The sequence below is a fragment of the Podarcis liolepis genome, assembly GCF_965112155.1.
Source record: "Podarcis liolepis genome assembly, chromosome: W".
Classification (NCBI taxonomy): Eukaryota; Metazoa; Chordata; class Lepidosauria; order Squamata; family Lacertidae; genus Podarcis; species Podarcis liolepis.
Window position 1 is genome coordinate 34,712,508 of NC_139568.1, and position 26,943 is coordinate 34,739,450.

At 46.7% G+C, this 26,943-nt stretch overlaps 1 protein-coding gene across 1 annotated transcript in view; it reads right to left on the reverse strand.

Annotated features, from left to right (window-relative positions):
- The window catches only part of LOC310697843 (putative helicase senataxin), a gene marked incomplete at its 3' end in the record, with an annotated part of 174,631 nt that overhangs the window by 103,573 nt on the left and 44,115 nt on the right, over nucleotides 1-26,943 (reverse strand). The window contains exon 2 of the mRNA XM_083484467.1: nucleotides 17,925-18,102. Coding sequence (XP_083340593.1) covers nucleotides 17,925-18,101 — 177 coding nt within the window. The 5' untranslated portion in view covers nucleotide 18,102. The remainder of the gene's footprint in view (nucleotides 1-17,924; nucleotides 18,103-26,943) is intronic.

The following is a 26,943-nucleotide window of genomic DNA, read 5'->3' on the forward strand; positions in this document are numbered from 1 at the left end:
GCAGCCTCATTGCTCTGTTTAGAGAGCACGCGGACTTTTGCTTAGCGTCTGTCCCTCCTCCCGTGTAAGCGGCTGCTGCCGGCTTTGCTGCCATGGCTCTCCTTCCCTCCCTCCTCCCCTGCTCCAGGTCGCTTTAAAGCAAGCAAAGTGAGAGCCTCGTAGAGCGTGTAAGCGGCTCCCGCTTTGCCTGACTGACGGCAGCCATGGCTCCGATCCGTGCATTCGCTCTGTAACACGCACAGGCATTTTCCCTTACTTTCTAGGAGCAAAAAAGTGTGTGTTTTGGAGCGAAAATTACGGTAGGTTGTATCCAGGCGTCTTTTAATTTTGTGGCTACTGTCACCATCTGCAGTGATGGAGCCCAAGAAAGTAAAATCTCTCACTGCCTCCATTTCTTCCCCTTCTATTTGCCAGGAGGTGATGGGACCAGTGGCCATGATCTTCGTTTTTTTGATGTTGAGTTTCAGACCATATTTTGCGCTCTCCTCTTTCACCCTCAATAAAAGGTTCTTTAATTCCTCCTCACTTTCTGCCATCAAGGTTGTGTCATCTGCATATCTGAGGTTGTTGATATTTCTTCCGGCAATCTCATCCAGCCGAGCCTTTCGCATGAATTCTGCATATAAGTTAAATAAGCAGGGAGACAATATACAGCCTTGTCGTACTCCTTTCCCAATTTTGAACCAATCAGTTGTTCCATATCCAGTTCTAACTGTAGCTTCTTGTCCCACATAGAGATTTCTCAGGAGACAGATGAGGTGATCAGGCACTCCCATTTCTTTAAGAACTTGCCATAGTTTGCTGTGGTCGACACAGTTAAAGGCTTTTGCATAGTCAATGAAGCAGAAGTAGATGTCTTTCTGGAACTCTCTAGCTTTTTCCATAATCCAGCGCATGTTTGCAATTTGGTCTCTGGTTCCTCTGCCCCTTCGAAATCCAGCTTGCAGTTCTTGGTCCACATACTGCTTGAGCCTTCCTTGTAGATTTTTAAGCATAACCTTGCTAGCGTGTGAAATGAGTGCAATTGTGCAGTAGTTGGAGCATTCTTTGGAGCACGACTGGAGGAAACGGACCATTTGGATCCCTTCCAATCGGGATTCAGGCCTCACCATGGGACTGAAACTGCCTTGGTCGCGCTGGTTGATGATCTCCGGCGGGCTAGGGACCAAGTTGAGAGCTGTTTCCTAGTTCTGCTGGATCTCTCAGCGGCCTTTGACACCATAGACCATAACATCCTTCTGGGCCGTCTTGAGGGGCTGGGAGCTGGGGGCACTGTCATACAGTGGTTCCGCTCCTTCCTCCTGGCCCGTGTCCAGAAAGTGGTGGTGGGGGATGAGTGTTCAGACCCCTGGGCTCTCACTTGTGGGGTGCCTCAGGGTTCTGTCCTCTCCCCCATGCTTTTCAACATCTACATGCAGCCGCTGGGAGAGATCACCAGGGGGTTTGGGCTGGGTGTTCATCAGTATGCAGATGATACCCAGCTCTACCTTTCTTTCAAATCAGAACCAGTGAAGGCGGTGAAGGTCCTGTGTGAGTGCCTGGAGGCGGTTGGAGGATGGATGGCAGCTAACAGATTGAGGTTGAATCCTGGCAAGACAGAAGTACTGTTTTGGGGGGACAGGAGGCGGGCAGGTGTGGAGGATTCCCTGGTCCTGAATGGGGTAACTGTGCCCCTGAAGCACCAGGTGCGCAGCCTGGGAGTCATTTTGGACTCACAGCTGTCCATGGAGGCGCAGGTTAACTCTGTGTCCAGGGCAGCTGTCTACCAGCTCCACCTGGTATGCAGGCTAAGACCCTACCTGCCCGCGAACTGTCTCGCCAGAGTGGTGCATGCTCTAGTTATCTCCCGCTTGGACTACTGCAACGCGCTCTACGTGGGGCTACCTTTGAAGGTGACCCGGAAACTGCAATTAATCTAGAATGCGGCAGCTAGACTGGTGACTGGGAGTGGCCGCCGGGACAACATAACACGGTGCTCCGAAGCCGGGCGGTGGGGAGGGAACACCTCCCGCCGCCGCCCGGCTTCGGAACGGTGCTCCGAAGCCGGGCGGTGGGGAGGGAACACCTCCCGCCGCCGCCCGGCTTCGGAACGGTGCTCCGAAGCCGGGCGGCGGGGAGGGAACACCTCCTCCCGCTGCCCGGCTTCGGAACGGTGCTCCGAAGCCGGGCGGCGGGGCGGGAACACCTTCTGAAGGCGGGCGGGGGGCGAAAGTCTTTGCTCCCCCCTGCCTGCCTGTCCCGGAGGGCTTTTGAAGGCAGGCGGGGGGGAGCAAAGACTTTCGCCCCCCGCCCGCCTTCAGAAGAGGTCCAGGACCTCTTCTGAAGGCGGGCGGGGGGCAAAAGTCTTTGTCCCCCCTGCCTGCCTTCCCAGGGGCTTTTAAATCGCCCCGGACAGCGGAGAAGTCCTCCGCTGTCCCGGGGCGATTTTAAAATGCCGCCCGCCAGCATTTTAAGATCGCCCAGACAGCGGAGAAGTCCTCCGCTGTCCCGGGGTTTTTTAAAATGCTGGGGGTGGGAAGAAAAGCCCTTGTCCCCCCCCCCCCCAGCCTTCAGAAGAGGTCCGAGGACAGACTGTCCCCGGACCTGGTCTGAAGGCGGTTTCCCTAGGAACGCATTAATTGATTTTCAATGCATTCCTATGGGAAACCGTGCATCGCAAGACGAAAAACTCGCAAGACGAAGAGACTTGCGGAACGAATTAATTTTGTCTTGCGAGGCACCACTGTAGACTGATCTTCTCCAATCCTCTAGTCACTGATGAGTTTTCCAAACTTGCTGGCATATTGAGTGTAGCACCTTAACAGCATCATCTTTTAAAATTTTAAATAGTTCAGCTGGAATACCATCACTTCCACTGGCCTTGTTATTTGCAGTGCTTTCTAAGGCCCACTTGACTTCACTCTACTCAGAGTAGACACATTTAAATTAATGTACACCAGTCATGTTCATAAAGTTCAATGGGTTTACTCTGAGTGGGACTAACATTGGCTACAGCCCAATGAAATTTAGGGGTAAGAAAAATTAAGGAACAGCATCTTCACAGAAAAGAAGAGTACAATAATTAGCCTGTGAATTAAATGTGAAATAAAACTGTATTAAAGCATATGGTGACATGCATTGATTAGAGCAGGCAAAATTAGTTATTGCTGAGACAATTCTGCTCCTGGCCTTCCTCCTCCACCACCCCCCTAAAAGTATATTAGGTTTCCAAAGGGAGAAAAAGAAAAACAGCTAACTATTCAAAGCAGAAGTTTAAATCAATCCAGCAAAGGAAGCCCAGGGAAAATTAATCCCGTTAATACATTAGAGTAAAAAATAGCTTTAAAAGTGAAAATAGTTTTGTCTGAGCATCACCAGAGAACAAAGGAAACAAAATGAAATCAAAAAACAAAATTAACCTGACTTCTGTAATGAGAAAAGAGAGACTGAAAAAAAATGAAATACAACTGTTCCTAAGCCAATCCCCAACACAGGATGGCAGCTCAAAAGTTAGACTGAGCAACAAAATAATGAAGGGATGGGTGTTTGAAATCATTAAATTCTATCTTCTCTCAAAGAGAAGGCAAAAGCTGGGACTAGAAAGAGGAAATAATGCAGCAGTATACCAGAAAAACTAGAACTAAATACTGGGCCAAAAGTTAAATCAAGTAACAATGCAGAAGTGCAGCAACCAAAAACCTTTTCCTACTCTAACCTCAAATCCCTGACTGTCTAAAGACTGTCTCTCTGTTTGGGTATTTTGAGGAGGAGACTGGTGATGCTTATCAGGAACACTCTGGGCCCGTGAAGCTGTTGGGAGAAAGGAAGCATCTCAGCCTTGTATATTGGTACCTCGGGTTAAGTACTTAATTCGTTCCAGAGGTCCGTTCTTAACCTGAAACTGGTCTTAACCTGAAGCACCACTTTAGCTAATGGAGCCTCCTGCTGCCGCCGCACTGCCGTAGCACAATTTCTGTTCTCATCCTGAAGCAAAGTTCTTAACCTGAAGCACTATTTCTGGGTTAGCGGAGTCAATAACCTGAAGCGTATGTAACCTGATATCTGAGGTTGTTGAGGGCAGCAGTTGAAGAAGGAGCAAAAAGGGTTTTCGTGTGTGTGTGTGTGTGTGTGTGTGTGTGTGTGTTTCTTTGTGGCTGATTAGCTGTTCTCCCTGTGCAAAGGTCAGAGGGGACAGGATTTCTGTTGAGGCAGGTGATTAGCTGTTGGAGGAGCTTATCAGAGCTTGCAGGGTAGTTTGATCCATCTTTTAGATTTAGGGGAGCTAGTCTCAAACGTTTGTTGGAGGAAACCTAGGGTTTTTTGTGGGGGGAGGAGTTATTTGTCCTGTCTTCACGCTTTTTATGATGGAGGACCGCTGTAGCCACCCCCAACGACACGTTCTCAAGATGGAGGGGGAGGGAACAGCTGCAGTCGCCTGCGGTTCCTGCGCAATGTTTGCCATCTTGCCAAAGGTTGCAGGCAGCTTTACCTGCAGCAATTGCATGTTGATTGCCCTCTTAAAAGACAAAGTCCAGCAACTGGAGGAACGTGTAGCTACGCTCCAAAGAATTAGAGAGCTGGAGCTCTTCTTGGAAGCAACAGAGCACACCGTCTCCACCAAGGAGGAGACAGGGGACTCCCCTGAGAAGGAGGCTAGTTCACCAACACAGGAGCCAGATATATGGAGAAACGTGACTCAAAGAAGTAGGAGGCCCAGGGTTTGCTCTGATTGTTTAGAAATACACAATCGCTTTGAGGTCCTCTCCCCTAGCATGGAAGACGAAGAACAGACTCCATTTGAGGATCTCTCCCTCATTACAGTCGATCAGGTATATGAAGACGAGCAGCAAAGTCAGTCCTCAGGGAATGTGCAGGCGACCTTGGAACGGACAGCTCACGGAAGAACCCCGACCAAACCTAAGAGGAGGCGTGTAGTGGTGATAGGGGATTCCCTACTGAGGGGAACAGAAGCAGTGATCTGTGGGCCTGACAAGAGGTCTCGGGAGGTGTGCTGTCTCCCCGGGACTAAGATCCAAGATGTAACTGAACGACTGCAAGGAATCATAAAACCCACTGACAAATACCCCTTCCTCTTGGTTCATGTGGGAACCAATGACACTGCAAGCAATAGCCTCCAGAAGATCAAAAGAGACTACGAGGCTCTGGGCAGGAAATTGAAGCAATTAAATGCACAAATTGTCATCTCATCTGTCCTCCCAGTTGAACGACGTGGCCCAGGGAGAGAGGGGGAAATAGTGGAAGTGAACAGCTGGCTTCGCAAATGGTGTAAACAGGAACGGTTTGGATTCTTAGATCACGGACTGCAGTTTATTGAAGATGGACTTCTGGCAAGCGATGGGCTGCACCTCACAACGGTTGGGAAGAACGTTTTTGCCAAAAATCTCAGAAACCTCATCAGGAGGGCTTTAAACTGACTAATGTGGGGGAGGGAGACAGTGCTCCTGAAGGTAGGAGTCTATCAACTGATGATGATGATCATCCAAATGTCATAGACCAAATGGAGCAAACAGCACGCAGACCTAGTGGTGGGAGGAAAAAATCCTTAAATAAGAGACACGGGGGAATGATTAATGGACTTCAATGTCTGTACACTAATGCGCAAAGCATGGGAAATAAACAAGATGAGCTTGAGCTCTTGGTACAGCAAACTAAATATGACATAATAGGCATCACTGAAACCTGTTGGGATAAGTCCCACGATTGGAATGTTATAATGGAGGGATACAATCTATTTCAGAGAAACAGACCAGACAAGAAAGGAGGAGGAGTAGCGTTATATGTCAGGGATGTGTATACCTGTGAAGAGATCCAAGATTTAGAACCTCAAAGCCAAAGTGAGAGCATTTGGGTCAAAATTAAGGGAGAGAAGAATAACAGTGACCTCATTGTGGGAGTTTACTATAGATCCCCAAGCCAAATGGAGGACATAGATGATGCCTTCCTGGAACAGATGGCCAAGCATGCAAAAGGAAGGGAGATAGTAGTAATGGGGGACTTCCAATTGCTGTGATCACCAATAGTCAGCATGGATTTCTGAAAAATAAGTCATGTCAGATTAACCTGATCTCGTTTTTTGACAGAATTACAAGCCTGGTAGATGAAGGGAACGCAGTGGGTGTAGCTTACCTTGATTTCAGCAAGGCATTTTACAAGGTGCCCCATGATATTCTTGTAAAGAAGCTGGTAAAATGCGGTCTTGACTATGCTACCACTCAGTGGATTTGTAACTGGCTGACTGACCGAACCCAAAGGGTGCTCATCAATGGTTCCTCTTCATCCTGGAGAAGAGTGACTAGTGGGGTGCCACAGGGTTCTGTCTTGGGCCCAGTCTTATTCAACATCTTTATCAACGACTTGGATGATGGACTCAAGGGCATCCTGATCAAATTTGCAGATGACACCAAATTGGGAGGGGTGGCTAACACCCCAGAGGACAGGATCACACTTCAAAACGACCTTGACAGATTAGAGAACTGGGCAAAAACAAACAAGATGAATTTTAACAGGGAGAAATGTAAAGTATTGCACTTGGGCAAAAAAAATGAGAGGCACAAATACAAGATGGGGGACACCTGGCTTGAGAGCAGTACATGTGAAAAGGATCTAGGCGTCTTGGTTGACCACAAACTTGACATGAGCCAACAGTGTGACGCGGCAGCTAAAAAAAGCCAATGCAATTCTGGGCTGCATCAATAGGAGTATAGCATCTAGACCAAGGGAAGTAATAGTGCCACTGTATTCTGCTCTGGTCAGACCTCACCTGGAGTACTGTGTCCAGTTCTGGGCACCACAGTTCAAGAAGGACACTGACAAACTGGAACGTGTCCAGAGGAGGGCAACCAAAATGGTCAAAGGCCTGGAAACGATGCCTTATGAGGAACGGCTAAGGGAGCTGGGCATGTTTAGCCTGGAGAAGAGGAGGTTAAGGGGTGATATGATAGCCATGTTCAAATATATAAAAGGATGTCACATAGAGGAGGGAGAAAAGTTGTTTTCTGCTGCTCCAGAGAAGCGGACACGGAGCAATGGATCCAAACTACAAGAAAGAAGATTCCACCTAAACATTAGGAAGAACTTCCTGACAGTAAGAGCTGTTCGACAGTGGAATTTGCTGCCAAGGAGTGTGGTGGAGTCTCCTACTTTGGAGGTCTTTAAGCAGAGGCTTGACAACCATATGTCAGGAGTGCTCTGATAGTGTTTCCTGCTTGGCAGGGGGTTGGACTCGATGGCCCTTGTGGTCTCTTCCAACTCTATGATTCTATGATTCTATATGTCTTCCGGCAATCTCATCCAGCCCAGCCTTTCGCATGATGAATTCTGGATGTAAGTTAAATAAGCAGGGAGACCATGTACAGCGTTGTCGTACTCCTTTCCCAATTTTGAACCAATCAGTTGTTCCATATCCAGTTCTAACTGTAGCTTCTTGTCCCACATAGAGATTTCTCAGGAGACAGATGAGGCACTCCCAGTTCTTTAAGAACTTGCCATAGGCTGTCTGGCTCAAGGTCAGCAACCACACTACCTGGGGTGTACAAGACATCCATATCTTTCTGGTATAATTCCTCTGTGTATTCTTGCCACCTCTTCTTGATGTCTTCTGCTTCTGTTAGGTCCTTTCCACTTTTGTCTTTTATTATGGTAATCTTTGTACAAAATGTTCCTTTCATATCTCCAATTTTCTTGAACAGATCTCTGGTTCTTCCCATTCTGTCGTTTTCCTCTATTTCTTTGCATTGCTCGTTTAAGAAGGCGTTCTTGTCTCTCCTTGCTATTTTTTTGGAAATCTGCATTCAATTTCCTGTATCTTTCACTATCTCCCTCGCATTTTGCTTGCCTTCTCTCCCCCGCTATTTGTAAGGCCTTGTTGGACAGCCACTTTGCTTTCTTGCATTTCCTTTTCATTGGGATGGTTTTCGTTGCTGCCTTCTGTATAATGTTACGAGCCTCCATCCATAGTTCTTCAGGCACTCTGTCCACCAAATCTAAATCCTTAAACCTGTTCCTCACTTCCACTGTGTATTCATAAGGGATTTGATTTAGATTGCATCTTACCGGCCCAGTGGTTTTTCCTACTTTCTTCAGTTTAAGCTTGAATTTTGCTATAAGAAGCTGATGATCTGAGCCACAGTCAGCTCCAGGTCTTGTTTTTGCTGACTGTATAGAGCTTCTCCATCTTTGGCTGCAGAGAATATAATCAGTCTGATTTCGATGCTGCCCATCTGGTGATGTCCACGTGTAGAGTCGTCTCTTGTGTTGTTGGAAAAGCGTGTTTGTGATGACCAGCTTGTTCTCTTGACAGAACTCTATTAGCCTTTGCCCTGCTTCGTTTTGATCTCCAAGGCCAAACTTGCCAGTTGTTCCTTTTATCTCTTGATTCCCTACTTTAGCATTCCAATCCCCTATAATGAGAAGAACATCCTTCTTTGGTGTCACTTCTATAAGGTGTTGTAAGTCTTCATAGAATTGCTCAATTTCAGTTTCTTCAGCACCAGTAGTTGGTGCATAAACTTGGATTACTGTGATGTTAAAAGGTCTGCCTTGGATTCGTATCGAGATCATTCTATCATTTTTGAGATTGCATCCCAGTACAGCTTTCGCCACTCTTTTGTTGACTACGAGGGCCACTCCATTTCTTTTACGGGATTCTTGCCCACAGTAGTAGATAGGATGGTCATCCGAACTGAATTCGCCCATTCCCATCCATTTTAGTTCACTGATGCCCAGGATGTCAATATTTATTCTTGCCATCTCATTTTTGACCACATCCAACTTACCCAGGTTCATGGTTCTTACGTTCCAGGTTCCTATGCAATATTTTTCTTTACAGCATTGGACTTTCCTTTCGCTTCCAGGCATATCCGCAACTGAGCATCCTTTCGGCTTTGGCCCAGCTGCTTCATCAGCTCTGAATCTACTTGTACTTATCCTCCGCTCTTCCTCAGTAGCATTCCTCTTCCTTGGCACCTTCCAACCTGAGGGGCTCATCTTCCAGCATCATAACTTTTATGTGCCTGTTGTCTTTGTCCATGAAGTTTTCTTGGCAGGAATACTGGAGTGGCTTGCCGGTTCCTGCTCCAGGTGGATCACGTTTGGTCAAACCTCTCCACTATGACCTGTTCATCTTGGGTGCCCTGCTCGGCATAGTTCATAGCTTCTCTGAGTTATTCAAGCCCCTTTGCCACGGCAAGGCAGTGATCCATGTAGAGGATGTCAGTATCTCAGCTCACAGTCAGAGGTAACTGGCCTCCCCCGAGGCAAACTGAGTGAGATACTTGTTTACCTTCCGTCTGTGTCTCCCGGCAGGCTAGGTCGTAAACCGGCGATTCTCCTCGGATGTGAGAAGAACACACCCTCTGCTTCTCTCTCCCAGCTTTTCCCCCCAGGGAGGGGAAATGAGACAGACAGGAGTCTATTTACATGTCTTTTATTCCTGTCATTCAGCAGTACATAGAAACGTGACTGCACCCTTCAGACTCCATCAGAAGAGTCACAACTCTACCCCTGTACTTCCAGCACAGGTCAGATGACACTCTGAGCTAACATCCGGTGCTCAGTACAGAGAATAGACTCCCCCTTTTCTCCAACAGTACAGTTCGAGACAACAACATCCTGTTTTGCATTCCAGCCACTTGCAGCTGGCTTTTGCATTGGTGCTTTTTCCCAACAACCTCCCCCAAAAGCATCAATAGGCAAAACATGATCCAGAGAAGAGAACAAACAGTTGTTATACACATAACAGTCCCCTGTTGTTTCAGTTCCACCCTTGGAACTCCCCACCACTGGTTTCACCAGTATACCTCTCTGGTTGTCTGGCTTCCAAGGAATGAGTGCTTCTGCATTACCTTGGCTAGCTACTCTCTGTTGTGTCTTTGTCTCTGACTTAGACACTGCTTTAACCTGCTTTGAGTTGTTAACAATAGCAACACATGCAACAGCTAAGTTAGCAAACTCTTTTGAGTACCTCTTTGGTGGTATACCCTTTGTAACTCTCTCAGACCTGCGTATGAGGTGCTGATCCTCTGTTCTCACTGGTTCATCCTCTGGACTTTGTTGAGAACCAGTAGCAATTGCAAACTGTGGTTCCTCCTTCACCTGTGAAGGTCTATCCATTGTGTGAGATTTTCTCTCAATGACTGTTACAACTGAACTCTCTGAGCTATCACTGTCATCATCAGTACCACTGTAATCTGTGTAATCAGAAAAATCATCATCATCTGAATTGCCATCTGTGGGAAATGTGTGTACTACTACCCGCTCCTGTTCTGGAGCACTCTCTAGAAACTTTGTGAGAATCACCTGACCAGATTCAGACAAAATTACTCTGTAGAGACCCTTTTCATATCCCATAAAAATGCCTCTGGCATTCTTTACTCCACCTGGAGCTTCTGTTCTCACATGAGACCCGAAAACCTTGAAATAGGCAACAGAAGGTTTTCTATGGAACAGCTTCTCAAAAGGAGAACATCCCAACTCTTTTGAGACTTTTCTCACCCACACGTGAAGATAGGACGCTAGCGATTCGGCCCAATATTCATGTGGCAAATGTGAACTCAGCAATTGCGCATGCATCCCCTTTCGCAATTCTTTGTTCACCCTCACACAGACCCCCTTGTTCCACGCTTCGGCTGAAACAGCAACTTTGTGGTCTATCCCTTTTCCATCCAGGAACTTCTGAAACTTCTGTAACAGAAAAACTTGTTTGTAATCTGTGAAGAGACAATCAATGTTAGCATTGTGCATATTTTTAACCTTGTCACAAAACTCCTGAAACCTTTCTAAGGTCTCTTGTGGTTTTTCCATCACAAAAACCCAAGAATAATTAGTAAAACAATCCACACACACAAGGTAATATCGTGCACCGCCCCTAGATGGTTCTAGAGGACCAATCACATCAGCATACACCCGCTGAAATGCTCTGTCGACCTTCTTGGTCACCTTCCTGGTGCTCGTGTTGGTCACACCTGCAAGAGAGATTTCGTTAGAATCAGAAGAATTACATTTCATGTAATCACTTTCATCAAAAGCCAACAAATACAGTCCATCTTTCTCTCTGGCAGTAAGATACAGTTCTCCATCTTTGTAGATCTTGCAGCTTTTAGCATCATAGGTCAGTTTCAGTCCTTTCCTTGCAATCTGCGACACACTCAGCAGATTAAATCTCAGTTCTGGAACCAGGTAAACATTGCTTATAGTCAAGTTCAGACTCTCAAGATACACAGTCCCAATCCCGGTCGCTTTCAGCTCTTGACCGTTGGCCTGTTTCACAGCGAAGCTTTGCTTCTTAAACGTCGAAAACAGTTCTCTGTGCGGGCACATGTGTTTTGTCGCTCCAGTGTCAATTATGAACGTGTTCCCAACATCTGGCGTGGTTCCTTTCGCCATCATAGCCTTTGCAGGTTTCACCTGGCACTTGGTACGGTTTTTGCCTGACGCCTCAGGCTTCGTAGAGCTGCTCTTGGCTCCTTTTGACTGGCGTGGCTTTCTACAGTTTCGCTGTAGATGCCCAGTCTGTCCACAATTGTAACATCGGACAGCGCTCAATGCTATACCATGCTCTGCAGTAGCACCAGCAGCGGGGAGACTTGAACTCTGTTCTATCCTCCCCCTGTCCTTCACTTCCAGTGCAGCAAGTCTGTCGTGTTCATTCAGGACGACGGCACACACCCTCTCCGCGGTCAGCTGCGCAGCCAGTAGGGAACCAAGCTGACTGGCAACAACCTTGTAAGTCCGATTCAGGCTGTTTATCATCATGAAGCAAAACACTTCCTCCTGTAGATTGAAATTGCGTTCCACCATCTGTTGACGCAGAAACTTCATTTCTGTTAGGTGCACTTGAACATCTCCATCAGGCGCTAGTCTCAGATTGGTCAATTTCTCAAAATACAGCAACGCTGAAGAACCAGCATCTCTCTGATGTGTTCTACGTAGCGTTTCCCAAACCTCTTTCGCATGTTCTAAATGCTGAATATGCACCAATTGGGAATCTGAGACACACAGAATTATAGCAGTCCTGGCCCTCACGTTCTGAGATTCCCAACCTCTGGTTGGTGCTGCAGGGATGGGGTTTTCAATTACCTCAAAGAGACTCTGATTCTGCAGCAGGGCCTTCATCTTTACAGACCAAGATGAATAATTGTCATTAGTTAAGGGAGGTGGGTAAGGCAGAGCTCCCCCCCTTCTTGGCATCCATCTTGAAGCCAAGCCTCTCTCTCACTCTCCAGCCTTGCTAAAACTCCAATAGCCTTTGCTGGATTTGTTTACTGCCTTTCCAGGCAAACTGCAAGCTGTTTCTCAGACCTTGCACAGCATCGAAAACATAGTCAAAACAAACTTTCGCTTCCCAGGCCCTCTCTCAGAGCCATCTGCGCAGCCAGTAAATTTCCACGTCTCTGACGGGCGTCGCTTAGCAACTGTGCAAGCAGGAAAGCTTATCTCAACCACAAGAATTCGTGGAATGCAGGCTGAGCCTGTGAGCTGCAGGCCTCTCTTTCCGGAGCTGTTGTTTTTTTCAAACGCAGCTCCCGTGAACCAGAGAATAAATCATTCTGCATTCACACTTTTAGCCCGAAATGCAGCATACCTTGAGCTCCGTTGCTTGGAAAACACTTTCCTCTGGGTCCAGCCGTCTGTTCAGCTTCTGGCTGCTCTCAGACGTTTATCTTCTCCCTTGGAGCAGAGGAGGACAATCCACCAGCCTCTCATGCAGATGTTCGATGAATCGCAACCACCGAATGCTGCCATATATGTCAGTATCTCAGCTCAGTCAGAGGTAACTGGCCTCCCCCGAGGCAAACTGAGTGAGATACTTGTTTACCTTCCGTCTGCGTCTCCCGGCAGGCTAGGTCGTAAACCGGCGATTCTCCTCAGATGTGAGAAGAACACACCCTCTGCTTCTCTCTCCCAGCTTTTCCCCCCAGGGAGGGGAAATGAGACAGACAGGAGTCTATTTACATGTCTTTTATTCCTGTCATTCAGCAGTACATAGAAACGTGACTGCACCCTTCAGACTCCATCAGAAGAGTCACAACTCCACCCCTGTACTTCCAGCACAGGTCAGATGACACTCTGAGCTAACATCCGGTGCTCAGTACAGAGAATAGACTCCCCCTTTTCTCCAACAGTACAGTTTGAGACAACAACATCCTGTTTTGCATTCCAGCCACTTGCAGCTGGCTTTTGCATTGGTGCTTTTTCCCAACAGAGGATCCTACCTGCCTGCAACTGATTGCTTCTGGAAGTCTGCATATGCTCTGCTATATTCAACTGGGTCTGGCTAAGATCCTGCAACAGGTTAAAGTTGCCAGACATCAATAGTATCTGGAAAGCCTACAAGCTGTATGTATATAGCACTGTCCAGAACTGTAATATCGCCTGCACCAGTAAACTTTTTGGACTTTCAGCTGCCTCTGTGTGGTGGTGACTGGAACTGGGGGCAACTATGGGCTATGTGGGTCTCTCACCTCAGATTCCCAGCAGGGGCTGTAAGGGGAAGGGATGCAGCTCAGAGCACCTGATTTGCATGCACAAGGTCCCAGGTTCAATCCCAGGAATCTCCAGGCAGGGCTGGGAGAGACTCTCAATACTGAGCTATATTGACCAGTGGTCTAATTATCTACAAGACAGCTTCCTTTGTAACAATTTCAAAGGCAGAGAAGACATTTTTAAATAAGAAATGAAATTTAAAAGCTGTGCCAACACAAAAATGCTGCAAATGGAAGGGTCAAGACAGAATGGAGCTCAGCACTGGCAAATGGTGCTGTGTACTTTACTTACATGGAGTCTATTCAGCAGCCACACAAACATATCCCTGGCCATCTTGTAATTCAATCACAGTCTTCAAACACACATTTGGACTCTCAATAACTGTGCAAGGTTTTAGAAAAGATATATAGCCAAGATCCTGGAAGATCCAGGCAAGGAAGAACAAACTGTTTTATGAGTCAGGCTAACTGGCCAGACAAAATACTGAAAAGACGCTTAAGCATTAAACCAAACAGGAAAGGAAGCAATACAACAGAAAGGCAAAGAGGTGGCAGACAAAAGAAAAACAGAAAACTGCAGTAACCCAGAAAGCCCGGTGGCACCTAAAGACCAAGAAATTAGTTGCTTAGGCTGCAACAGAGTAACATGGCTACCTCTTTGAAAATTGTTAAAATAACGAGGGCATAGTGTTAGTCCATTAAGAGAAAAAAAATTCCAAGCACACCAATACAAATCTATGGAGCAACCACATTCCAAATACAGTGGTACCCTGGTTTACAAACTTAATCCGTTCCGGAAGTCCGTTCTTAAACCAAGGCGTGCTTTCCCATAGCAGCAGGGGACTCAATTTACACTCAACAGGAAGCGGAACATGTTCTGCTTCCAAAGCAAAGTTCACAAACCAAAACACCTACTTCTGGGTTTGCAGCGTTCTTAATCAAGCTGTTCATAAATTAAGCTGTTCTTAAACCAAGGTACCACTGTACTGTGCACAGCTCTGGTTGCTTCACCTCAAAAAGGATATTGTAAAGTTTGGAAACCTTCAGAAAAGGGCCACCAAAATGATGAAAAGAATAGAGTGACTCCCCTATGAAGAAAGGTTGCAATGTTTGGGACTTCTTGGTTTAAAGAAAAGGCGAGTAAGGGGTGACATGGTAGGAGTTTATAAATGTTTGCATGACATGGAAAAAAGTTTTCCTACCTCTCTGATAACACTAGAATTCATGGACTTCCAATGAAGCTGAATGCTTGAAGATTTAGGACAAATAAAAGAAAGGTCTTCTTCATGCAGCACATAGTTAAACTATTGAACTTGCTCTCACAGGAGGCAGTGGTTGCCACCAACCTGGATGACTTTAAAAGAAGGATTAGATAAATTCATGGAGAAGGCTATCAATGGCTCCTAGCCATGATGACTATGATCTGTCTCCACAGTTGGGAGGAAGTAATGCTTCTGAATACCAGTTGCTGGAAACTACAGGAGGGTAGGGGGCACTGGTGGAGGAAGAGGAGTGTGGGGGGAGCGCACCGCCCCCGGCAGCGCGATCCCGGCAGGGTGCCATCGCACCTGCCCCCCCGCCTGCACTGGGCGTACCACACCGCTGCGGGTGGCGCATGCCAGCCCCACCCCCGCCTGCTCTCCGCTCCGCCACTGGTAGGGGGCTCTTGTGCTCGGGCCCTGCTGATGGGTTTCACACAACTAACTGTGAGAACAGGATGTTGGACTAGGTGGGCCCCCTTTGGCTTGATTCATCAGGCTCTTCTTATATTCATTAGTTTAGTCTTGTTGTTAGAAGAAGCTGAAATGTCAGAATGTAGTCAGCAAGTCTTGGCACTCCCCGGAACTCTTTTTCAGGGTTAGATAAGTATTAAAATGTGTATGCCAGAAGAATGAGACAGAGGAGAGGAAAAAGCTGGGCATGGTGAAAAAACTCCTCCAAAGTTTGCAGCTGGTAATAGCTTTGTGTATAGTACACTTAAGCAGACTTAATTAGTTAGATCATGCTTCGTGCAATTCAGATTTTGAGTTACACCAAGGGTGACTGGGACAAAACAAAACTAAGTAGCTGCTCCCACTTGAAAGTCTAAACAGCAACAGTTAATTTGAGCTCTGTTTTCAGAGCAAAGAGGAACTCAGGCGTTTCTTTTTAAGGAGAGGGAGAGAGGAAGAGAGAGACAGACAAACAGACAGACAGAGACAGAGAAACATTAGGGTTGCAAGGGGAAGAAAAGGACTTGCAACTTGCAGGCAATTTTATTTTTCACACAAGGAAACACTCATTTACAAAGTGAGTTAAATGCAGAAAATTTACTTTCATAATTGCTGCAGCCAGCTTATGAGTGCAACTTTAAAAAAATGCAGTTGATTGTATCTAGTGTTCTTTGAACTGAAGTCCGATTTAGATTAATGGGCATGACTAATTTAGGCAGATATATATTTCAATGGGTCTACCTGGAAAACATTGTTGGCTAGAACCCAGCAAGCTATATAGCTAATGTGCTTGTGACACACAACTGAAACAATATTAAATGTCAAAATAAAAAAAATTCCTTCCAGTAGCACCTTAAAGACCAACTAAGTTAGTTCTTGGTATGAGCTTTCGTGTGCATGCACACTTCTTCAGATATCTATGGCAGACCAACACGGCTACCTATCTGTAATATTAAATGTATGCTATGTTATGTATTAACATTAACAGATTTCTGTCCACTCACAGATCCCTGCCCTCCTTTCACATTGCTGTTCCCTGGTCCAAATCCCTGTGTTTCCCCCTCCATTAAGTTTAAGTGAGCAAGTGCATCACCCCCAGAAAAAGCTACACCACACTTTTATTCTGTGCCAATGGTCAGATCACTTCCTGGTGCAACTGGACTTCTCCGCGACCCTTCCCCTCTGCAGGGAGGTGGGACCAATTTGGATGGTCCGCCCCCACCACTTAATGGATCCAAATGGCTTCCAGTGAGTGGTAGGGGATGTTTTATCCCATGTTGATGGCCTTTCAGCTGATTCCCTGGTGGCCCGTTGGAATGCGGAGTTAACCAGGGCTATTGACTGCCTGGCTCCAAAGCGCCCTCTCCGATTGCATGGAGCCCAGACAGCCCTGTGGTTTTCCCCGGATCTGAGGGCAGTGAAACAATCGTTGAGATGGCTAGAGCGACGGTGGCGGAAAACTCATTCTGAATCGGATCGGACACAGGTTAGAGCTCAACGTCAAGCCTACCAAGTGGCGACGGCGAAAAGGACCTTCTTCACTGCCTCTGTTGCATCTGCAGAAAACAGCAGCAGGAGACTCTTTCAGGTGGTTGGCAATCTATTGAAACCACCTTCGTCACCGGGGCCTGGTAGAGACCCCAAGGTCTCTTGCAATGCTTTTGCTAAATTTTTTGCAGATAAAGTCGCTCAGATTCGGAAGGAGGTAGACTCCACCGTGGGAGCAGGGCCAGGGTGGGAGAGTGCTGGAGTCCTGTCTAGTCATGTTATATGGGATCAATTCCAATCTGTTACCTCCGAGAATGTGGACAGGCTGCTTGGACAAGTGAAACCAACCACCTGTCTCCTGGATCCTTGCCCATCCTGGCTTATAAAAGCTAGCCGGGAAGGACAGGGCGATAATAATAATAACAACAATTTATTATTTATACCCCACCCATCTGGCTGGGTTTCCAGCCCGGACACTGAGATCCAACGCCAAGGGCCTTCTGGCGGTTCCCTCACTGTGAGAAGTGAGGTTACAGGGAACCAGACAGAGGGCCTTCTCAGTAGAGGTGACTGCCCTGTGGAACGCCCTCCCATCAGAGGTCAAGGAAAAGACATCTGAAGGCAGCCCTGTTTAGGGAAGTTTTTAATGTTTAATGCTGTATTGTGTTTTTAATAAATTATTATTATTATTCTAAGTGAGCTGGAACTGCGCAGTGCTTACATTCCTAAGGGCACCTTTACAGGTCCTATTTCTTACATATAAACCAGCTTTGTATCACTGGCCCATTTATCCAAGTATTGCCTGCTCTGCTTGACCATCAGCTCTCCAGGGGGCAGTCATGTGGGCTGTCTTTTTTTAATTGGAGATCTTATTTTAAGCCAGTTCTTAGGATCATACACCAGGGTGGCTACCACCCACTTTACAGCCCAAAGCAGATTTCAGCAGGCAGGAGGAAGGTAAGGAAGAGATTTGTTTGGCACCCCCAATATTTTGTTGTTGCTGCTGCTTCAAAGTGCTGCACATCACATAGGGGATGAGGGAATGAGACACCTGATGACATCACTGCGACTTCAGGTGAGCAACCCCACCAACCTCTACCACCAGCTGAATCAAGCTACCCACCCCTGAAGCTATCAAATAACTACTGGCCTTCTGCCTGCCCAAATCTGCTATGACTGTCTCTGTCATCAGCCAGCCCCAACACAGCCAGGATATAGTGGGCTATCAATCAAAGCAAATTACCTCATGGAAGGATGGCAACTCATCCTTTGCTTTATGGTACTCATCCACACACTCTATGCAGTAACAGAGATCATTATTGGCTGAAGCAAATTCATTTGCAGGCAATGTAGAGGAAGCATAACTTTTTAGCAGGTTGACGACTGAATCATCAGAGGTGCACCAACGACATGCACCCATTCTGCAGATAAACACAAAAATAAAAAGAGAAAGAGAAATAATTATTTGTAATTATTTGAAAACACGAACACAGAAATGTTCTGAGTAAAGTTCAACAACATAGAAAGCTGCTTTATATCGAGCCACACAAAAGAACACAGATGAGCCTGACATATCAGGCCAATCACCCATCTAGTCCAGCACCCTGTTCTCAGTTGCCAACCAGATGCCTGTGGGAGACTGACAAGCAACACCCAAGCACAACTGCACTCTCCCCTCCTGCTGTTTCCAGAAACTGGCATCCAGAAGTATTATTGCCTCCAACCATGGAGGCAGAGCATAGCTGTCATAGCTAGTAGTCATTGACGGCATTATGCTCCTTGAATTTGCCCAAACCTCTTTTAAAGCCATCTGATTTGGTGGCCATCATTGCCTCCTGTTGGATCGTTGTGTTCCATCTAACACAATATTGTCTGCACTGACTGGCACCAGCTCTCCAGGGTTTCCTACAGAGGACAACACCCAGCCCTACCTGGAGATACTGAGAACTGACTCTGGGACTGTTTAAATTCAAAGTAGATGGTCCACCACTGAGCTACAGCCCTTCCCAAGTTATCTCAGGGAGAAGCTCCCATACACAAACCCATACTTGTACATACAAGAACTACCAATACAGTGGTACCTTGGTTTACAACCATAATCCGTTCTGGAGGTCTGGTTGTAAACCAAAACAGGTTCCGGGTTTGACGTGGTTGTAATCCAAAATGGTTGTAATAATAATAATAATAATAATAATAATAATAATTTATTATTTATACCCCGCCCATCTGGCTGGGTTTCCCCAGCCACTCTGGGCGGCTTCCAACGAAGTATTAAAATACAGTGGTCTGTTCAACATCAAAAGCTTCCCTAAAGAGGGCTGCCTTCAGATGTCTTCTAAAAGTCTGGTAGTTGTTTTTTCCGTTAACATCTTGTGGGAGGGCGTTCCACAGGGCGGGTACCACTACCGAGAAAATGAACAAGGAATCTGCCAATGCTTGAAGATAATATATGCACAACCCTCCTATGTTCCCAGGGGAAATTGGGCAGTCTCATACTATAGTTGCACCCAGGAAGATTGTTAACACTTTTTATTATTATTTCTCAAGGCCTTTGAAATGCAGTTTAGGGAAGTTTTAGAGTGAATGCATTAACAGCTATAGCTTCCTGTGGTTCAGTTGATGTCTTCCAGGTTTTTACATGTAGCAGTTTGATGGTTGTTAGCTCCCCAGTTTCCTTTTGGAGAGGAGAAGCAGTTTAGAAATTTGAAGTGATAAATAAATTCCACAAGATCACAAGAAATGGGATGCGCAAACTTCAGCTTTAGCTATGGATCCTTAATACGCAAACTGTTCTCTGCTTCTTGGATAGGCTTGTTTTAAGACAATTCAAAATTTCTCTCTAATAAAATATAAATATTTACCTCAAATAAACATTAAAGCAGATAAAGGCTAGTGAAATTTTCACTTTCACTTTTTTAAAAATAATATTTATTAAAAGTTTAAGGATTACCGAAAGAAGTAAAAAAAAAGAGAGAGAAAGAGAAAAAGTAAAAATACATAAAAAAACACAAGTCACAATACATCAAAACAGAAACAAAAGCAAAAACAATTAAAAACACATCCAATATTTCCATATCTTTGTCCTTCATTAACTTGTTTCATCGACCTCCTCACACCTCCCTTTTTGTGTTCTAGTTATTAATTATTTCAGCAAATCCTTTCCATCTTTCACTGTTTTCTGTCATTTAATTGTCTTAATTTATTTTAACCTTATCTTACCATTAAAACCCTAAAACTTATTTATACTTAACTCCTTATAACGTTTCTACTAAAGCCATGTAATTTCATTCCAACATTTTTCTAACACTCATTAATTTTACAATATTTCTCTAAATAAATTTTAAACTTTTCTCCAATCTTCTTCCACCGTCTCTTCTCCCTGGTCTCGGATTCTGTCAGTCCTTTCTATCAATTCCATATGGTCCATCAACCTGGTGATCTTCTGTCCGAGGCTCTTAACTCTTTTCCATGTCCCTTCTGCAGATCTTCTTCATATTTATACATGCACTTTACCTTATCTTCTGCTGATCTTGTTCTTAATTTCCTTCCTTTGGCTCTGAGGAGTAGATCTCGGGGAAACTCCAACCTAACAATGTCTTTATTCCTTCTCGACAGGTCAGCCCATTCTCCATAGTCAGAACTAAAGTCCAAGAGATATTTCAGAGCGTGTTTCAAAATCCATCCGAAGGTAAAGGCCCCCACAACTCCAATCTCCCCCTGACCCAAATCCAAATCCCAAAAGCCAGAACATCCCTGCATAAGGGGATCTATCCAACTTTCCTTCTCCAATCCAAGCGGGACTCCACCCCTCCAAATCTGGCTTTTGTGGCTTTATGATGGCGTCCGGCACATTCTGCTGCGCCACTGCGCTCCCGTGCCTAGCCCTCTCGTAGCTTGGTCTCAGCAGAGTCTCCGCAATGGTAGAAACTGTTGCAGTGTGTGGGTAATAAATCAGACTGTACGCAGGCTTGTTGCTTATCTCCAACAGTCTTTAATCGTGTAGCAAAACATCTTAAATCATCCCGGCGAAATAGCACACATCTTTCGCCTCTCGGTCAAACCGAAAAAAGACTCACACACAGAGAAACCACTCCCGTATGTGAACATAACCACGCCTCAGAATGTGAGACGTCACTCAGAACTGTTTAACCCTGTAAGTTCTGATTCTCTTCACACCCCCTCTCGTCTCGCATCCTGAGGGAAACTGCGAACACACATCTACAGACCTATTTGAGTTCAACTCCCTTCCCATTGCCTCTTGCCCCTTTCTGGCATCTGTCTGAGGCAACTGTTGAACCTCCTCAAAACTCCCAGGTTCGCACTGCGCGAAATCAACCCACGCGCTGGTGACTTGAAACCTCTCAGGTGGCACCCCCTTTGTTGTGCGTGCGGATCGTCTGAGCACAGTCTCAGGTGCTCCTTCTGACCCACTGGGGCCAGTGTGTCTCCTACATCAGAAGACTCCCCCTCTGACTTACTGCGTCTTCGGGCTTTCTGCACTTTGCTAACAGGAGACGAAGGCTCACTCTTGGGCTCTCTTTTAACAACCTGTGGAGATGCCCAACCCTGTTCTTGACCCTGTTCAGAGACCTGGTCCTCAGCAACAGGTTCAGCTTCTGGCTCTCCCTCCTCCTCAGAATCAGACAGACATTCTGAGAGAACGTCAGGACCCTCATTGAGTCTTGACCAACCATTCTGCTCACAGAACTCAACATGCTTGCTGATCAGAAGCTTGGTCTGATCACCTTCTGGATATGCAAACCTCCACCCCTTTGTTGCAGGCTCATATCCACAGAAGATCATTTTCTGGAACCTCGGATCACCTTCCTTCCGTTGAGCCTTTGGCACAAGCACCCAGGCTTCGCAACCAAACACACGGAAGAAATGCACTTGCGGTTTTTTCCGGTGCAACAAGAAAAACGGTGTGTCACCTGTAACCGAGTTATAGGACCTGTTCATCGTAAAGTTGGCCGCCCTCCAAGCTTCGCTCCAAAAACTCTGAGGCAAACCGGAGTCACACAGTAGAACATCAGCAACTGCAGCCAGTATTCTACTCTTGTGCTCCGCCACGCCCCTCTCCTGAGGAGAAGTAGCACCCGTCACCCTGTGACGTATTCCCTTCTGGCTGAAAAAACTCTGCAGAGCAGACCCAGTAAACTCTGCACCTTGGTCGCTCTTGAACCCCTGAACCTTGGTGGAGAACTGTAGTTCCACCGCCGCAACCCAGTCTTTAATCAGTTGCGCTGCCTCGCTTCGCTGCTTCAGCGAGAAGAACCAGCCATTCTGGCTAAAATCATCTATCAGCGTCAGCACATACCTGGCCCCGCCCAGACTCGGACTTGGCATGGGCCCACAAAGGTCTGTGTGCACAAGCTCAAAAGGTTTTGTGGTTACCCTCTCCTTTCTGGGATAACTGTACCTTTGTACCTTTGCCCTTCTGCATGCCCTACAAACCAGGGATTTACCACATGCTTTCAGTTTGCAACCTTTAGTGCATTGGGGCAACTTCTGGACATCTTCCAAACTGCTGTGCGACATTCTCCTGTGCCACAAGTGAACACAAGAATCATGAATGGGAACATTAGCACACTTCGCCTGTGCTGTCTCGGCATCTCCCTTACCCTCCAGAGGTGTCTCCAGAACAAAGAGGTTGTTCTGACATGCAACACTGACCAGTTGTCTCCCACCCCTGGAAATGGAACAAGCATCATTTTCAAAGCAAACCTTATAACCCTCCTTTACAAGAGCAGGTACAGATAAAAGACAACAATGCATCTCTGGCACAACGTAGACTTCCAGCTCCGCCTGTAAAAAAGAAACAAACACATTTCCCACGTTAGATAAAGGCCTCTGTGATCCATCAGCAAAAACAACAGTTTTCCCAGCTGAAACAGCTCTGCAGTTCAGCATTTCGCCACTAGGTGGCGCTGGCATCAGGTGATGGCTGGCTCCTGAGTCGATGACCCAACGCATCATTCTGTCCTCACTGGAGTTGTCCCGTAGCGTTGCCATGGAGGCAGCTAGGTGATAAGAACCTTCTTCACTCCCTGAGTCACGTCCTCCCTTCGCTTTCCCACGCTGGCCTCCTCTCCTGGACTGGCTGCCATGGGAACCTGGCTGACTGCCATGGGAAGCGACCTTGGAGACATCCTGCCCGGCCTCTCTGGCTCTCTGCGGACAGGATCGACGCAGATGGTTGACTGACCCACAGACAAAACATCGACAAGTGGAAAAAGCCTGAACTGTGTCTTCTGCTGGCCTGGCCCCCCCTCTTCTCACGAGGCTCCCAGGATGCTTTCCTGCACCCCCTCTGGTGGGTAAAGGGCTCCCAGCACTTGGCCTCTTTCCAGGCTCCTCACACAGACACGTTGCAGCATCCACACAGCCCTCAGACTCAGCAACAGCAACAGTAGCAGCAGCAGCAGTAACAGTCCCTTCGCCCCCCTGTGGGGGCTCCCAGCTCCTCCCAGCTGTGTATCGGCTCTCAAGAATGTGGCCGGCGCCATCTTGCCTCTCCCCTTCGGATGCAGCCACCTCTCGGCCCTTGCTTCCCACTCCAGCTCCACAAGCTTCTTGGAGTGCTAGCCAAGCGGCCTCTGGCCTTCTTGCACCCAGGACAACAGGCACCAGATGAGCATCCACATTCTCTGCCAAAAAAACAAGCACACGCTTCTCAACTTCACTTTGCTCTGCAGCTCTCTTAGCCTCTGCTTTTCCAGCTGCCTTCGGTGGTGGCTCGACAACGTCCCACAGCTGCTCCCCCACCAATAACAGCTCTGCTTGAAAGCTCCACTGCAGCCAATTTTGGCTATCCAGTTTCTGACATGGCAGCTTAAGCTCAAAGCCATGTTCTTGGGGCTGAGCCATTTGCCTTCCTCCCCGGGGCTGAGCCTACTCACATAACAGCCGCTCCTCCTGGCACCCGGTCCTGGAGATGAGATCCTCCCCAGCGAGCTCTGCTGCCTCAAACATTAGGCAGGACTCCAGCTGGCTCCCACACACACCAGCACGACTTGGCAACAGCTTCCAAAGCTTGGCTGACCTCCCATAACCTGTGGCTTTATGATGGCGTCCGGCACATTCTGCTGCGCCACTGCGTTCCTGTGCCTAGCCCTCTCGTAGCTTGGTCTCAGCAGAGTCTCCGCAGCGGTAGAAACTGTTGCAGTGTGTGGGTAATAAATCAGACTGTACGCAGGCTTGTTGCTTATCTCCAACAGTCTTTACTCGTGTAGCAAAACATCTTAAATCATCCCGGCGAAATAGCACACATCTTTCGCCTCTCGGTCAAACCGAAAAAAGACTCACACACAGAGAAACCACTCCCGTATGTGAACATAACCACGCCTCAGAATGTGAGACGTCACTCAGAACTGTTTAACCCTGTAAGTTCTGATTCTCTTCACAGCTTTCTCTAAATTCAATCGTAAAAGGCAACAGCTTATATTCATCAAATTGCCTCTGTAAGGCTGGGGCTCTCTCCACTTGTGTTACTTGAGATTTAACAACAGCTTTCTCCCTCGTCTTCTCCACAGCTTGCCATGTCAAAGTAGATTCCTGAATCGATTCCTGAGTAGTTTCTGTATAGGTATTCACCCACGTCCACAGGCTTCTCCCGCCTGTGGTTTTTAGTGGGTCTCACTTTTCCCATGTTTGCATTTACTCTTGGCTTAATCACAGATAACTTTCTAGTGACGCCACCCTGTGTCACTTACTTCCTGTTCTTTGTAACCAAATAATAGTAATCATAATTTTATTATTTGTACTCTGCCCATCTGACTCGGTTTCCCCAGCCACTCTAGGCAGCTTCCTGCAGATAAAGAACACAATAAAACATCAAACATTCCCAATAACCCCCACTACTTTCTTTATATTTATTTTACAGGCAAATATACTGCACAAATCAACTAGGTGGTGGACACATTTGTAAAGCAGCATAAAAGTACTTAGCACTTGGACAGAGCTATGCAATAGTAGGGCTGGGCGATATCTGGGTTTCAACCAGAGGACTCCTCTGCTGAGTGCCTGAGGGCCCCATTCCTGCCTCTCTCCACCTGGCCTAGAGCGGGGCCTGACAGGCCCATGAGGACTGCTGCTCAGCAGAGAGGACCTCTTTTTTAAAAAACTGTTTTTAAACTGTTTCGATAGCCTTTTAAATTGTGGGGTTTTTTTTCAACAACCTCAGATATGCAGATGGCACAACCTTGATGGCAGAAGTGAGGAGAAATTAAAGAACCTTTTAATGAGGGTGAAAGAGGAGAGCACAAAATATGGTCTGAAGCTCAACATCAAAAAAATGAAGATCATGGCGACTGGGCCTATCACCTCCTGGCAAATAGAAGGGGAAGAAATGGAGGCAGTGAGAGATTTCACTTTCTTGGGCTCCATGATCACTGCAGATGGTGACAGCAGTCACGAAATTAAAAGACGCCTGCTCCTTGGGAGAAAGGTGATGGCAAACCTGGACAGCATCTTAAAAAGCAGAGACATCACCTTGCCAACAAAGGTCCGTATAGTTAAAGCCATGGTTTTCCCAGTAGTGATGTATGGAAGTGAGAGCTGGACCATAAAGAAGGCTGATCGCCGAAGAATTGATGCTTTTCAATTATGGTGCTGGAGGAAACTCTTGAGAGTCCCATGGACTGCAAGAAGATCAAACCTATTCTTCATTCTGAAGGAAATCAGCCCTGAGTGCTCACTGGAAGGACAGATCCTGAAGCTAAGGCTCCAATACTTTGGCCACCTCATGAGAAGAGAAGACTCCCTGGAAGAGACCCTGAAGTTGGGAAAGATGGAGGGCACAAGGAGAACGGGACGACAGAGGACAAGATGGTTGGACAGTGTTCTCGAAGCTACAAACATGAGTCTGACCAAACTGTGGGAGGCAGTGGAAGACAGGAGTGCCTGGTGTGTGTTGGGAAACTGCCAGGGAGATAACGTCCATCATGGCCCCCAAGCCGGAGTTCAGAGATTCCATCGGCCTCCCGTAGTCACGCAGATCCAACAGTTAGGGGCACAAAGCCTTAGAAATTCCTAGCCACATTCCAGGGCTTGGTGCACCCTCCTTCAGCAGAAACACAGCCAGAAGCTTGCATCACAGAAGAACATAATTTACAGACTTTATTAGCGTTTAACAGAACAAAAGAAAATGTGACCGTTCTGTGTCAGCATCTCTGGCCAACTGAGAAAACGAAAGGAAAAACAGCAAGCATAAACATCCTGTGAATAGGACATGCGCAGACTCTGTTGCTTACAAAAGCCTGCTCCCTTTTAAGGTGGAACGGAAATATCCTAACATCCTCCCCCTTTCCGTGTAACCTGTTGTACCTGTGGTTCACCCAATTGCAACCTTTGTGTGTAAACCTTAAGTTGTTCTCTGTTAACAACCTTAGACAACAGATCAGCAGGAATTTCATTTCCTGCCATGTAGGACACCTGAATCAGTCCTTTCTGGATACACTCCCTTGCACGATGTAGCTTAATCTGCAAGTACTTGGTTCTCTGCTTGCAACTCTCGGAGTTCAGCAAAGCCAAACACGATCTATTGTCTTGATACACTTGTATAGGACATTTCACAGACACCCTGATGTCCTTAAACAGTTGCATCAACCATTCACAATCCATGAGTGAAAATGACAGAGCGTTGAGTTCTGCTTCACAGGAACTTAGGCTCACTGTTGTCTGCTTCTTGCACAACCAGTCAAACAGGCAGTGGTTGTACATGTAGCATACTCCAGAAGTGCTTGTACCATCCGTGGTGTCACTTCCAAAACTTGCATCAGCAAAGATTTCAAGACCTCCAGTCTTCTGACTGGTGAACCTCAGCCTGTAGTGCATAGTCCCTTTCAAATAGCGGGCTATGCGCTTCAGAGCTTTCCAATCCTGAACCGTAGGATTGTTGGCATGTCTGCTAAGCAGATTACAGCTTACAGCTATGTCAGGTCTTGAACATCTGGCAATGAAATTCAGCTTGCCTAGAATGCATCTGTATAGCGTTGTGTCAGAAAACGCTTCAGCAGTACTGTCTACCTGGTAACCTGTCACCATCGGTGTGTCTGCTGGGTTTGCATCAACCAAATTCAACCTGGTTAATACATCAGCAATTTTCTGTGTTTGGTGTACCAGAAAATTACCTGCTTGGTCCCTCTCCACCTGCAGAGAAAGATAGTTGGATACCTCACCAAGATCCTTCATGTCAAAGTGCTCCTTCAGTTGAGCTAGGGTGCTTTGGTAAAAAGCCTGATTCTTCCAAAACATCAGAAGAT